Source organism: Propithecus coquereli, unplaced genomic scaffold (assembly GCF_000956105.1).
Source record: "Propithecus coquereli isolate 6110/MARCELLA unplaced genomic scaffold, Pcoq_1.0 Scaffold39, whole genome shotgun sequence".
Taxonomy (NCBI): Eukaryota; Metazoa; Chordata; class Mammalia; order Primates; family Indriidae; genus Propithecus; species Propithecus coquereli.
Window position 1 is genome coordinate 1,719,721 of NW_012149618.1, and position 16,206 is coordinate 1,735,926.

General features: G+C 38.5%; 1 protein-coding gene across 1 annotated transcript in view; it reads right to left on the reverse strand.

Moving 5' to 3' along the window:
• The window catches only part of ASXL2 (additional sex combs like transcriptional regulator 2), a 176,585-nt gene that overhangs the window by 101,532 nt on the left and 58,847 nt on the right, over positions 1-16,206 (reverse strand). The window contains exons 2-4 of the mRNA XM_012652406.1: positions 6,800-7,034; positions 6,337-6,685; positions 5,489-6,022 (exon numbers count right to left, since the gene is read on the reverse strand). Coding sequence (XP_012507860.1) covers positions 5,489-6,022; positions 6,337-6,685; positions 6,800-7,034 — 1,118 coding nt within the window. The remainder of the gene's footprint in view (positions 1-5,488; positions 6,023-6,336; positions 6,686-6,799; positions 7,035-16,206) is intronic.

A 16,206-nucleotide genomic window follows, 5' to 3' on the forward strand; every position in this document is an offset into this window, starting at 1 on the left:
CAATTTCTCCACTGAAAGTTATGACATTTTCGCTTTCTTTCTTCATTTTAAGTTTCTTTCAGGGGCTTGAAAATATAAATTAAAAATGTAAAGGAAGACTGGAAGAGAGTTCATTAAGTATACGTGGCCCATCAACTCTCAGTAAAAATCAAAGTCGATTCCTCAGCTTTAGCTCGTTTTGTATTGTCTACAGCCCTCCTCATTCACGAGTCCCTTGCCAATGCTCTCAAAGAATTTACTCACTTGTTTTACCAATTTACAATCACCACATTGTAGGCAGAAGTTAATAAAAGTTCACATTCTTATCCTTCACTTCTGTAACCTTCTATTACTATCTAGATTTCAAATTTAACAGAGTAAAATGAACATCCACTACCTTATATAAAAAGTTAAAGACATCTCTCTGCTGGTGCCAAAAAAGTTGGGGACTGCTGTTTTAAGACTCTTCATGAAACCCTTTCCAGATTATTTTTGATATCACAGACATTCCCTGCTGTAACCAATGTAAAAAATCTTAATACAAAAAACTTTTATAGTCCATCTTCAAAATTCACCAGTGTCCTCTAATATTTATTATTCCCATTTTAAATCTTTGATAAAGAGGTTTAAGGGACTTCATCATCAGTCTAATTTATTTAATCTTAGAGATATTCCCCCTTGCAACAGATTACACTGCCTAATCCCTATTTTAATCCCCAATCTCTTGTTCATTTTTCTGTACTCCCTCTTATAAAACGCTCTTGCCAAAACTAGGCCTTAATCAGCTTCCCCATTCCTGGCTGAACTATTACACAATCTATATTTATCTTTCAAAGCTCAACCCCCTGAATTTCAATAGGATTAAATAATAGACTCTGACTTCCAAAGTTTAAAAAAATGTGGAAGTTATCTAGTCCAGTTCCCCAAACAGATGCTTAAATGCCCTCATTTCAAGTCAATTTATTTTTATTTTTTAAAAAGGAGACAGGGTCTCCCTCTGTTGCCCAGGCTGGAGTGCAGTGGCAAGATTATAGCTCACTGCAACCTCAAACTCCTGGGTTCAAGCAATCCTCCTGCCTCAGACTCCCAAGCAGCTACAACTACAACTATACCACACCCACCTAAATTTTGTTTTTCATTTTTTTTTTTTTTTGGTAGAGATGAGGTCTCGCTATCTCTCTCAGGCTGGTCTCAAACTCCTGGCCCCAAGGGATCCTCCCACCTTGGCCTCCCAAAGTGCTGGGACTACAGGTATGAGCCACTGCACTAGTCTTAAACCAGTTTCAAATGTAAGGATATAGTAAATGTATAGTCAATGTAACCACAATCTTGCACTTACATTATATACACTTATACATATATCTGTACACACACAACACACCTTCCCATAATCATTATTCACATAAAAACTCTCAAAATTCAATACCACATAACTTTAAAACCAAAAATAGATTTTTATGGCATGTTTACCTGCCTTTATAAACAGAGCACACAGAACAAAACTGAACACAACAGCATGCTTATGCTGGAAAACAGCTGAGTTTAGAAATTACCAAATTCATAGTCTTGGTAGATTTTAAATTCACCAAAAATTTTTGTATTCCTGTACTCTTTCAATAAAACATCCTTCTTTTCCTTAATCGTTAACACCTGCAACTCTACCAACAACAGATTCATCTGGGTTAACAACTAATCTGCTTTTTAAAAAGAAATAATGTAAGTGTAGTTTTTCAATTTAAAAATTTAACTTAAAAAATAGCATCTGACTCATCCATACTTTAGTGAATTGGTTTCTTCAAACTGTTTTCCTCCCAAAACACACCATCAAACAAATGACAATGAGACACTGGCAAGAGGGGACAAGGGTATGCAGGAAAACTTTTAAACGAGCGTTTTGGGGTAAGCAGGTCCAATTGGGGCCCCTAAATGAGAGGTTCTAGGCCAATCAAGCAGCAGAAGGGCAGAGAAGAAATAAGAAGAGTGATCTAGGAATACCCTGGAAAAGGAGATCATAGAAACAAAAAAGATTCCTTTGAAATTTTGCTTGTTTACTCTAACTTACTCTTAACACTTAATTATAAATCTTCACTCTTTATCTTCCCATTAGTATCTCTTTTTTCCCCTTCTAATGTCTTTTAAAAAGCATGGCTTGTCCACTAGCAGGAAAAGTTAACAGTTTAAAAGTCCACTAAGCAGGAAAAAGCAAAAACAGTTTCAAGTGAAGAAAACAGTATCCAGTGATTCTATATTCTATTTATAAGTAAATATATAAAACAAGTTTAACTTCATTTAAAGTAGATAACCACCAACTTTTGGTATAGAAAGACCTTGGAGAACATAATTTTTCACCTAAAGAGAAATACCAAACAGTTCATTAAGATCCTTGCCCATGCTCCTGAAACCCACTCAAAAGTAAGGCAGCAAAAGCAGCACTTATGTTTTAGAGTCAGACAGATATGGGTTCAAGTTCCATCACTAACTAGCTATGCAATTTCTCACTGTTTCAATGTCTTTATCTATGAGACAAAGACTTTACAGGGTTTATTTAAAATTAAATAGATAATATGCATGAAGTACCAACTCCCATCTTAGTCAAGGCCATTTCTACTACTGGTTCATTAAAGCATCTAGCTTTTCAATCTTATGAGAAATAGATAAGAAGAAAGTAGACTTTAAGAGAAACAGCACCACCTACTTATTTATTTATTTACTTACTCCCTCCCTCCCTCCCTCCTGGGCTCAAGTGATCCTCCTGATTCCACTTCCCGAATAGCTTGGACTACAGGTGTACACCACCATGGCCAGCTATATTTTCTATTTTTTGTAGAGACAGCTCTTGCTCAGGCTGGCCTCAAGCAATCCTCCTGCCTAGACCTCCCAAAGTGCTAGGACTATGGGCGTGAGCCACCATGCCCAGCCCACTTCTCCATTTTTCTAAGAAAGATCATGGTACCTCTTACAAGAAAGGCAATTACTGCACGTAAAAAAAACCTACTGCTGGCCGGGCGCCGTGGCTCACGCCTGTAATCCTAGCACTCTGGGAGGCTGAGACGGGCGGATTGTTTGAGCTCCGGAGTTCGAGACCAGCCTGAGCAAGAGCGAGACCCCGTCTCTACTAAAAATAGAAAGAAATTGGCCAAACAACTAAAAATAGAAAAAATTAGCCGGGCATGGTGGCGTGTGCCTGTAGTCCCAGCTACCTGGGAGGCTGAGGCAAGGAGGATCGCTTGAGCCCAGGAGTTTGAGGTTGCTGTGAGCTAGGCTGATGCCATGGCACTCTAGCCAAGGCAAGAGAGTGAGACTGTCTCAAAAAAACCTACTGCTTTTATTTCAGCAGATCAGGATACTAACATTCCTTAACTGGCTGGGCCAAGTTCGTAACACAGGGTTTATCTCTGAATTAAGGAAGTACAGAGCATTGCAAATGAGGGCATATTATTTGGGCTAAAAGGAGTATTTGTGAGGAAAACAGAAACTAAAAACAGAATACTTATGAATATAAACTATGGGCATAGTTTTGAAAGAACTGAGCTGAAGAGAAAGGGAATAAAATTCAACAGATTTGATTAAGTACATCAAAAGATAGGAATTTGCTGCAATTTTATATCTTTGTCCTATTTGGTATTTCTTGTTGATTGAGCAATATTAGTTTATGTATCTAAACAGCTAATGTTATTTATTACAATTATTTTCTGCTTTGATCAAAAGCTATCACTCCTCATACAGCCACTTGTGTTGAGATTCACAGTTTTGAAGTAGTTGGTTGATCCATTAATTTTACCAATTCCTGGCATTTTCTAACTCAGAAAAGTAACTTCATTATGGTAAATCTTAGGAGATCATTAAATGACTTTGGATAAGTTATCTTCCCTCAAGCCTCAAAAATAAAGAATAAAACAGGGAGGCCAGCAAGTAGGATTTGACCACAAGAGGCTTTGTCGTTTTTGGGCCTGAGACTATAACCCCTCCCCCATTCCTAAGATGCTGAGCAACCAACCCAATGGCTCAAGCAAAGGGGGACTTGGAAGTGGGGTGGATGCTGCAAGCACCTGGTCCAGGAAGCCTGTCTGTCCCCACAGGCTGAAGACTCCCTCTTCTCCATCCACAGAGGTATCAGGCAGCCCAGCTTGTGAAAACTCTCTCCACACCCTCAGACAGAAGCAGGAGAGATCAATGGGGCCTCTGGGTAGCAGATAAAACAAGCAGATCAAAATACCACTACAAAGGCCCTGAATATTAAACTGTCACTGGAACCACAACCCACCAACAGAGTGGCACCTGCTTGGTAAACCTAAGTAAGCATGGTGACTGCCTACTTATATAAAAGGCTTAAATTTAATAGGACCCAACATCTCTTAACATAATAGCCAAAATATCCAGACAAGATTCAATAGAAAATCACCTGTGATACCAAGAACCAGGAAAATCACAACCCGAATGAGAAAAGACATCAACTTATGCCAACACTGTTAAAATTTTCAGACAGAGATTGTGAAGCAGCTATCATAAAAATGCTTCAAAAAGCACTTATAAATTCTCTTGAAACAAATGAAATATAGAAAATATAAGCAAAGAAACAGAAGTTATGAAAAGAATCAAATATAAAAATGAAAAATATTTTAATAAGAAACTTAAAAACTTACCAGATGAGATTGATGGTAGGGTGGAGATGACAAAGGATAGAATCAGTGAACTTGAGGACAGATCAATAAAATTTACCCAATGTGAACAAAGAGAAAATAACTGAAAAGATAATTAACAGAAACTCAGGGAATTGTTGGATAATAACAAAAGATTCAACATTCATATCATCAGAGTTCCAGAAGAAAGAAAGAAAGAGAGTAGAGTAGAAAGAGTATTCAAAGAATTAAGAGTTGAAAACTTCTTATTTGGTTAAAGAAATAAACCTACAGATTCAAAAAACTGAGTGAACCTAAATAAGAGAAATCTAAATAAGCTCACACTAGTATGTATCATAATTAAACTTCTGAAAACCAAGTCCAAAGACTTAGACTTCTTTTTTTTTTTTTTTTTTTACTATTTCTAGACCTTTATTTCTCTGTGAAAAGGGGAAAAAAAAAAAAGGAATAAAATAAAAACGACACAGATGACACAAAAAAAAAAACCCACGGAGAGGGGAGAAAGGGAGGTGGAGAAGTAGATGGGGGAGGGCATCCCCATTACAGCAGCAGGAACCAATGACCTGGGATGCTCACATCTCTCCCCAATGTGGGCTGAGTGGCTCCAGGGTCACCATCCTGTGCCACCTCATGCTCCCCCAGCCCCAGGGAGGTGGTCAGGTCAGTGAGCAGTCTTCCCAGGCTGGGAAGAGGAGGAACCGTGCAGGGGGAAGGGGCCTGGGGTCAGATCGTGCACAAGGAGAGATAGCCAAAGGTCCCCAATGCCTCCCCGAGGGAGGACTTGGGGGCAGTTGGAGAGTGGACACCAGATGCTCCTCTTTCAGCATCAAGTGAGAGACAGAAATGTCAGCGCCTCCTGGGCAAAGTACTTGACATCCACATCCTGGTCCTGGGTCAGCTTCTCTAGGACAGGCTTGACTTCACTCTGCAGGTTGCTGTTGTCCAGGATGGGCCCAATCTTCTGCAGGGACTTGGCCACATTGAAGCTGACATTGGCAACAGGGTCTCCAGCCATGCGCAGGACCGTGGGCAGCATGTGCTTGGTGGTGATGTCCTGCCCACAGACTTCAGACAGCATGTTGATGCAGAAGAGTGTAGTCACGCAGTGCAAGTAGTTGGGGTCTCCAGACATGGCCAAGACTTTGCGGAGGATGGTGGCATGGGCCCACTCCTTCCCAAACTTCTCCACCAGTTTCTTCAGGTTGTTGGTGGCCGCCTCACGGATGGCATAGACATGATCCACCAGCCAGGCCACGCACAAGGAGTTGAGTTTCTCATCAAAGAACTCCATGCCCAGCTGTCCAGCCAGCAGAGGCATGTACTCTACGATGGCCAGCTGCACCCTCCACTTAAGAGTCCTCAGCCAGCTCCATGATGGTGGCGAGCAGGGACTGGGACAGCTGCTGGATGCCAATCACCCCACTCACGCAGTCCAGGTTGGAGATAATGTTCAGTTGCACCTCAGGGCACTCATCCTTCAGCTGAGCCAGGAAGAGGGGCAAGAGGTGCTCGATGGTGTTATCCTTGCCCAAGATGGGACAGAGGCCCATAATGACTGAGGCCAGGGCTGACTTGACATGCTGGTGAGCATACAACACCAGCTCCTTGATGCAGGGCAAGATCTGGGTCATGATCACATTCTCCCGACAGTCAGCTGACAGGTTTTCACAGAACTCTTTGACCTTGTGGGAGGTTGCGGCCCTCACCTCGGCCTCACAGTCCTTCCTTCATCAGGTTCTGGAAGGCAGGGACCAGGTCTGCCTTGGTGACCTCAGGCCCCACTGCTTTCTGGAGCTCTGTGAACTTGTCAGCCACCATGTAACGGACGTGCCAGGAATCGTCTTTAGCAGCCTGGCACAGGGTGGGCACCATCAAGGCCTCCAGATCCTCCTGGGGCAGGAGCTGGGCGATGTTCACGCATGCCTCCACCACCAGCAGCTGCACCGAGTCAGAGGCTAGGTTGGAGAACATAGGGATGATCTCACTCTTGACACTGTCCAGCTCCAGCACCTTGGCGAATTCCCCCAGGTTGGAGGCTGCGGCCTGCCGCGCCACGGGAGTGTCATCTGAGCACAGATTCCGGAAATACTGTCAAAGTTCCACCTTGACAGCACTGGATACCCTGGGGTAGCAGACGGAGAAGAGACCACAGGCTGAGGTGCAGGAGGTGAACCAGTCACCACCCGCTAGACGCTTCACCAGTGGTACAAAATGGGCCTCCAGGTCAGAGGGCGAGTTCTCATGTGAGATGGCCCCCAAGGACTCCACTGCCTTATCGTGTACCACCATCTCCAGCGACTCCAGGGGTGGCAGCAGGCAGCGCACATACTCTGGGCTTCCAACCAGAGTAGTGAAGGTTCCCAGCTGTTCTGCCAGGGCCAAGCAGTCAGAGACAGTCAGAGACAAACATATTACCTATAGGAAAATACTAATTCAAATGACAGCAGATTTCTCATCTAAAGCCACAGAGGCCAGAGGAAGTGGCGTAATATTTTACAGGTGTTGAATGAAAAGAAATGCAATTGTGAAATGTGATCTACTCTTAAAGAGTGACTAAAGGAAGTTCTTCAATAGAAAGAAAATGAAGGAAATGATAAGGAATCTTCGAACATTAGAAAAGAAGAAAGAGCAGGAACAGGTACATACGATAGACTATACTCACGAATTTTAGAAATCATTATGTGAGGATTGGAAGAAAAATGATAATACCATCTGATACTCAAAAATCTAAATGGAAGCAAGGTTTCCACACTTCACTTAAAGTGGTAAAATGATGACACCAGAAGACTGTGATAAATCATATTTGTATATCGCAATATGAAAAGACATACAAAGAAATATACTACTATAAATAAATCAAGATGGAATCCTAAAACATGACCCCTGGGGAAGGCAATAAAAGAGAAACAGAGGAACAAGAATTAGAAGAAACAAACTGAAAACAAACAATAAAATAGCAAACTTAAACTCACCTACCAAATTACCTTAAATGTAAATGGTATAAATACACAAATTAAAAGGCAAGGATTGGCAGAGTGGGTTAAAAAAAAGAGAAAACCTAAACTATATTCAGTTTACAAGAAATTCCTTTCAATTTCAAAGAAACTAGATCACTCACATATTGCTGGTGGGAATGTAAAATGATATACTCTACAAAATAGTTTGGAAGTTTCTTTAAAATTAAACATGTACTTACCACACAATCCAAGAATAGTACTTTCTGCACATTTATCCCAGAGAATCGAAAATGTATGCCCATAAAAGAACATGTACACAAATGTTTATGAAGGTTTATTTATAACAGCCCCAAACTGCAAACAATCCAGATATCCTTCAGTGAGTGAATGGTTAAAGACTACTGTGGTATGTCCCTGTCATAGAATACTGCTCAGCAACTAAAAGGAACAAACTGACACAACAACTTGGAGGAATATCCACAGTCTTACACTGAGTGGAAAAAAAGCCAATCCCAAATGGTTGCAAACCAGATGATGCCATTCATATACATTCTTGAAATGACAAAAATTATAGAAATATAGGACAGATTAGTATTGGGGGGAACAAAAGGAGGTACCAGGGAAGTAGATGTGGCTATAAAAGGGGAACACAAGGGATATTCCTGTTGAAACTGTTGTGTATCTTGATTGTGGTGGTGGATACATGAATCTACATATGGTAAAACTGAACAGAACCACATCCACATCCACACACACACACACACACACACACACACACACACACACACACAACTGGGTACCAGTAAAACTGGGTGGACTGTATCAAGAGTAATACTCTGATTGTGATACTGTTCTATAGTTTTGCAAAATGTTATTATTAGGAATATTTGCATAAAGGGTTATTTCTTACAAGTGCTTATGATTTATGTTTTTCTGTTGTACTCTAATTTTTTACAATGAGCAACGTAGTGGGTATCTATTGTTTTTGCCTAGCCGATATCCATTACCTCTTCCTCTGGAAAGAATGCTCAATTTTGCTTCAGGGAACTATGTCCTATACCACACTGGTAAGAGTCTTGGTAGTACTGTCCATCAAGATGTCTCACCATCCCTAGGCACTGTGCCAACTAGGTTCACTCTTCCCTAAATTTTAACCTTGAGCAGAGTTGACAAAGATTAATTCATCCCAGCTGGAGTGCTTTGATGAGACTGTGTATTAGTTCTAGCTACCTGATCTCTGCAGCTGCCTTTCTTCTCTTAATTTCAGAGCCTATTTCTTTCCTTTAAGCCTGTGAGATACCCCCACATTCTTCAAATAAATCTCATTTTGCTTAAGTTATTTACATTTAGTTCCCATTATTTGCACCTCAAGAACCCAATTGAATATATGCACCCTTCAAACAAATCTAACACAAAAAATGTACCCGGTTTTAAATTTTTAATTATAATTTTCACTCTGTAAGACCTTAATTAAGCTTTCATCCATAAACTGTTGCTCAAAAATGAATAGATTCTTACAAACGAACTTAATGGAGTGTACAAATTTAACTGGAGTTAAAAGATTAAGTTCTAATTATAAGCCAAACATGCTATGTCCAAGTGACATGAAAATACATGGATATGGCTCCTGCTCTCAAGTCTCACAGGCAAGTCAGAGAACTGTACTAAATAACCATAATATGACATGGGAACTGCTATGACCCAAGTGTATCTAAAATGCTATGCCAACATACAAAAAGCCAATTCAGTAAAGAATAAACTATGAATTTTAACCCATTCTGGCTGGGTTTTAAATAAGTATCATTCTCATAGAGGACTTACCAATATTTTCTCTAAGTCAGAGCATAAACATACATTTTCAGTCTTATAAAGTAAATACTAACATACACATTTCCAATCTCTTAAATATTTTCACTATTAATCTGCAGAATATTAAGCATCCCAATGCTAATGTAAGCCAAATGATGAATTTAATAAACCTTAATGTAGACTGGGTTTCTAAAATTAAGACCAAACAATGATTACAAACTATATGAACATAAAAAGCACACTTAATGAATAACCATTCATATAATAATATCACTTTTAGTTTCTGAACTAATTATCTAGTTTTATAAAGTAAAAATCATGCATCCAAAGGTAAGATTAATAAAATTCATAAAAGAGTGCTTTATAATTGCATAATACTTCTTTAGAATAAAGTAATACTTCTTACCTTCTGGAGTTGGAATGCACCCCAAGAAAAAGAAAGGGAGAAAAAAAAAAGCTTTTAATTTTTCTTTACAAAGCAACAATAAAGCCAAAAAGTAAACTGACCCTTCCCCTCCCAGCAATATCCACAATTCCTCAAATTAGTAACCCCCTTTTGCTACATAAAACATTAATTTCTTCTTTGAAATTGATGTTAGCCCCAAATAGCATATCAAAATATGTCTAAAATGCACAATTAAATTCAGCTAAGTAGTCTAAACCACTTCAGAAAACAGCTGCAGTACATTAACCATGTGATAGAGTAAAATCATTAGGGCAGTTTAGAGTTAAAATGGATACAATGAGCATTTCCCATTCTTTAATATCCTTCCCATGCATTTCAATTTCAAAGACCCATCATAAAGCCATCAGCTATGGACCCTAAGGTTTATTAGCATCCCTTTGATCCATAATGGAACTCACTATGAATCTGAATAACAATGGGAAGAATACTCTTTTCTGCATTTTGTTTCTGTTTTTTCATTATTAATTTTTTTCTGACATCCCTACCAGGTTTGCAGGCTTGAAAGCAGACTGAAACTAGCAGATAAAGAAAACGCAGGCTTAACCACAAAGGTAACAGCTAACCTTAAATAAGGTATCAATTTAATAAATAATTTTCTTCACTCCAAAACTGAGCTCTTACTGATGAAATCACTTCAAGGCAATTCAGCTTGGCAAATAACCAAATTATCTACCCTGCAGGAGTAACGATTTCTGCTGAAAAGTAGTAGAGGATGTTGATTTTATTTCCCTTGCTATATATAATACTTTTATACAAGAAGAGGTAGGGGAAAATTAAGTGCTCTGATTAGTTTTTGGTATGAGGTAAGCTAAAACATATAACCTTAAGTACCATGTAAGAGAAATTATTTTCTTCATAATAAAAATATTAGTACTAATCAGATGTGATTGGGACTCCCCCAAACAAGAGGTAAAATTTCAATCTGGAAAATGTTTATAGAGTATGATCTTTCCTAGATGGTTCCCAGAGTTCTTTATAAATCCCAACCCTAAAGGAGCTTGCTACTTTGCTTGGGAGAGAAGACTGACATGAAAGAAAAACTCCTTGCTAGATAACAATGTTGAGCTCTGCAAAACAGTACATAAAAAACCTATTTAAATGTTCACTTTTTTAAAAATGTACTGACCCTTTTAGAAGCCACATTATTATAATCGTTGGGGTTTTTACTTCAATTTCTTCCAGAAAGCAATCTGTAATTAGACAACAACCAACCTAATATTGCTAAATGTCAGCATAAGTTTATTTGAGAAATAATAGTGCAAATACACTAATCATAAGGGTATGGAGAACTATAGATGTAAAAGCAGAATGATATACTGAAAAAAAACAAAAACCAAGGTTTCTAGTTTCACTGAGCTGGTTGTATGACCTTGGCCAAGGCTCAATCTCCATGGGCCTTAATCCTTTAATAATAAACTGCCATGTAACTGTAATATCTTTTCCAGCTGTAACACTATGATTGAAATAATGTGATTAATATGGAAAAGGAGTGGAAGAGGGAGAAGAGAGAGAGACAGGAATGCAACGAAGACTATTCATTTTGGAGTACTGTCAATCAGAGGCATCATGTTAGAATACAAGTAGATGAGCTTCATTGGCAAGGAATAGATGTCCAAGTCATCTGCTTGTCCCAAAATTTGCCAGTACTACTATATAGCTAGTACTCAGCCTTTCCCCTTTCCATGTCTTTTTCCATAAAGAACCAATGCTTTTAAACACTCTTTGACTTCTTTCGGAGGTGACAATAGCCTAATTTAGAAGCTAGGCAGTTGGCCATATTAATTCATTCGCTACATAACTTACCCATACCATTCCTACAGTGCAAAGATTCAAATTCATGTCTCACTAAAATTACTAATTATATACCACGACCCCTTGGGATCACTAATGAATGGTCTAATTCACAAAATGCTCAATTCATGTACGACAAATTCATGAACAAAGATCCTAATTTCTTTTTCCTTTTCTACTCATGAATGGAAAGACAAGAAAAACTAGTCAGAGAATAGGGTCTCTTGAACTGAATCCTATTTTTTTCTTCTTTCCTAAAAACTCTTTCTCTATTAGCTGACATAAGAGTCAAGATAATACAACCAATAAGATGAGCAAAGCAGGTTGAGAAAACTCCAACAGGAGAAAAAAGCACTAACGGCAATCACTACTTTAGAAGGAAGACTGGAAGTCCTTCTACACTTAATGCTGTTAAAGCACATCTGTAAACACGAATGGCAGCCACAGCTGATGAAGGGGAAAAACCTGTTGTACATCCAGCCTAAGAATAAAGTAGTAATGAGTGATAATGGCAAAGGATTAGCAGGAATGGTTTCAAAGAATACATAAGCACTTGTTTTATATGATTGCTATTTGGTGTGTTTGTCAGTCAATAGTGTGCATGCTTAATATATAGGTTTAGTTGCTCTATTTTTGATAATAAGCCAGAATATCCACATTCCACACAAATAGTCTTATCTGTTCTTATCTGTTAGATGCATACTGGAATATTCAAGTGATAAAATGTCTGCAGTTTATTTCAAAATAGCCTGGGTGGGAGGGCTATTTATAATTTAGGATGGAGGATACATACTTATGTGTTAGTTTGGAACTTTCCAAAAGTAAAAATTTATATTTTAAGAAAGTGTCTTCAGAACCTAACTTCTAAACCTAAACTTGTAACAAATGTACAAGTATATCATCGCAAAAGGAAAAGGATGTATTTCTGGAGTCTATAACATATCAGGAACTGTTTACTCATCAATGTCCAAAACAGGTATTAGATACTAACTTTTGAAAACAGATACCTACTCTACAGCCCCATATCTGTGCTACCTTTTGTATTGCTCTCTTCGCAAACCCACTTCCCCATACTTACCCCTCATGAAGTACAAAACCTTTTGGGAGTGGGGGTCTACAATATGCCCTCAATTAATCCTTAATTCATCAACCAGGACCTTAACTTTACCAGTTTATCCCTCAGTTCTTCACTACACTAAATGGCAGCTATGCAATCAGGAGGTCTAGAAATCATTTTTTGTTTCCTCCTTTTATTTTACCTCCCACATCCAATCCATCAGTAATTCCTGCCCATTCTACCTAAAACATATCTCAAATCTATTCTCTCCAGCTCCATTTACCTTCACCTTAATCCAAACTACCACATTCTGCCTGATCTACTGCAATAGTCTAGTCTCCTTAATTCCCTCGATTCATGACTGATGCAATCTATTCTTTATAAAGTAACCCATAATGCTTTATCTAAAATATAAACCAGACTACATATCATCTTGTTATTGTCATATGCAAATGTCTGAGATAAGTGTTATTATTTTCCCACAAGGACTGACTACACATATTTGGACAGAGCAATGCTTAAACATTTAACCATTCCAATGGATTCACACTGGTTTGTTGTGTTCTATTCACATCTACTAACTTAACTTGATAAAAGAACCAAGCTCCAATTATAGAACTAGTCAATGCTGAGGTTCCAAACACCTCATCATAAAATGGCTGTGTTACACGGCCTATTCTGGATTATTTGTGATAATCTCCTCACTGTACTTTTAAAATGACTAGAAAACAAAGGCTACACCAAAATCTAGAATTCTATTTTATGCCAAATAAAAACAAAATGATTCTGACTTGAAGTCTGTGGCTTAATAGAGGATGAATCCATGAATTTAAAGCTTAACCCAATTTCATCATTTAAAACTGACTTTGAATTTGGTACTAGTGAAGACAGAGCAAGCCAATGACTATCTGTCTCACTTTCTCATTAAAACTAAAACCTCTGAACAAAAACACAAAAAGCGGCTCCCCCCAACACACACAAAAAATCTATATACAATGTTTGTAGTGGCATTATTCATGACACCCAAAAAATGTTAATAACCCAAATGCCCGTCAATGGATGATGGATAAACAAAGTGTGGCATATGCACACAATGAATATAACATGAGCTAACCTTCAACTCACTTCACTAAGTGAAAGAAGCCAGTTACGAAAGACTACATATTGCATAATTCCATACGCAAATTCATGGAGACAGAAAGATTTGTAGGGCCGGGGGCAATGAAGGGTGAGAGTGAGAGTGACAGGTAGTAAATATGGAATTTCTTTTTGCAGTGATAAAAATGTTTTGGGTCAATATGCTAAAATTCACTGAACTGTACATTTAAAAATGGTGACTTTCATGATATGTGAATTATAACTTAATTCTTAAAAAGCAACTACCTAAAACACTAAAAATTAAAAAAAACTGGAATACGAGAAGTCAAAACCTGATTCATATGGGGTTATGTAGTAAAGAATTTGCCTTTACCCAAAGAAATGTCTGGCCTTTGTCCTTCGCTTCTGGGAGGTAGGTAATCACTAGTCCCTAGAGAGCCTTGCGCTGGCCAGATGATAACAATGTGATTTAGAGTGGGGGCTTTGAGACACTCAACAATGAGATTTAGGGTAGAAATTTAGGTGAGATTTAGGGTCAGTCAGCATCAATTGATCTCTGGAGGAGCTGGAGACTGGAAACTGAGATTAGCCACATGGGCAATCAAACATGCCTACAAGATAGAGCCCCAGTAAAAACTGGGCATGCCGGCTTGAGAGAGCTTTGCTAGTTGGCAATACTCCATGCATACTCACACAGTGATGTCTGTAAAATAACACTCTCCTGAGTCCATGGGCAGAAAAAGACTGAAAGCTCTGGGTTTGACTCTGCCCTCTATGTCTCTTTCCTTGGCTGATCATAATCTATAACCTTTCCCTGTATCTTTCCCATAACCATGAGCATAATGACTTTCAGTGGGTTATGCAAGTCCTTCTAAGCAAATTATAGAACCCTGAGAGTGGCTCTTGGGGACCCCTGAAATACACAGTTGGTCTAACAAGTGAAGGCAGTCATATGGACTGTTTCCTCTAATTTCACAGTTGGCTGAACTCTCACAATGAATTTCCAAAGTTTTTCTCTCACCATTGTGGCTAAAGGGCAGGTACTAATTGGGGAGGTGCACAATTGCAGGTTACAGGTAAAAAACTCTGATGGAAGTTCTGTCTTTCTGGCCAGAAAACAGGGAAATAGGGCCCTGCAGGAGGGACAAAAGCATGGTGTGGGGAGTTCCAGACAGAAGAGAACTGGAGAAGAGAATTCTCTACTATTCATCCATAAAGTCCTGGGCTCGTTCCTGAGCTGTGCATAACTGGGGCATTCCCAACCAACATAACAAAGGCTTTGAAAATTAAACCACTGCTAAAATCTCAGACTAATCCTGAGTAGCAAATGTATGGGACACACACAAAACAGCAGAGTAGAGGCTTTGAAAACTGAACTGATAACTGAACCAACACCTGTAGAAGGTCAGAGAGAACATGCAGTCTGCAACCAGATATATTGACTGCCTACTGTAAAAAAAAGAAACCAACATTCTCCAAAGCTTTTCAACAAAAAAACAGAACCTAAAAAACAAAATATTCACAATGTCCAAAATATAATCTTAAGCTTCTCGATATATAAAGATCCAGGGAAATATGAGGAATGCGCAAGGGAAAAGACAACCAACACTTGCCAATCCTGAGATTACCCAGATGTTGGAATCATCAGACAAAAACTGAAAGCACTCCATGAGGTAAAGATAAATGCAACTAAAATTAATGGAAAGACAGATGTTTTCAGCAAAATAGAAACTTCAAAAAAAAAAATAAGAATTTTAGAATTAAAAGATACAATGTCAGAAATAAAAATCTCACTGGATGGGCTCAACAGCTGAATGAAGGTAACAGAGAACAATCCGGAGATATGAGGATAGAGCAATAAAAATTATCTAATCTGAAATACAGAAAGAATAAGGTTCAGAAACTCAGAGAATCGTAGTAAAATACTAAGAGGTAATCATGTCACTGGACTGTCAGAAGAAGAGATAGAATGTGGAATAAAAAAAAAAATGAAGAAAGAATGGCTAAAAACTTGCTACATTTACCAAAAGATTGAAGAAGCTCAGTAAACACTAAACAGATTAGACACAAGAAATGCATACCTCGCCGCATTAAAATCAAACTGCTAAAAACTAAACATAAAGAAATTATCTTGAAAGTAACTAGAGAAAACAATTTCATAACTTACAGGAGAACAATGATTCAAATGACCATGGATTTCTCATCATGGAGCCCAGAAGGCAGTGAACCAGTATTTTTAAAGCACTAAAAGAACTATTAACACAGAGTTCTATCTCCAGCAAAAATATCCTCCAAAATGAAGGCAAAACAAACAAAGACACTCTCAGATAAATCTTTTCTAAGGATTTTCTTAGAAAACTAAGAAAATTCACCACAAATATACTGCTCTAAAAGAAATATTAAATGGAA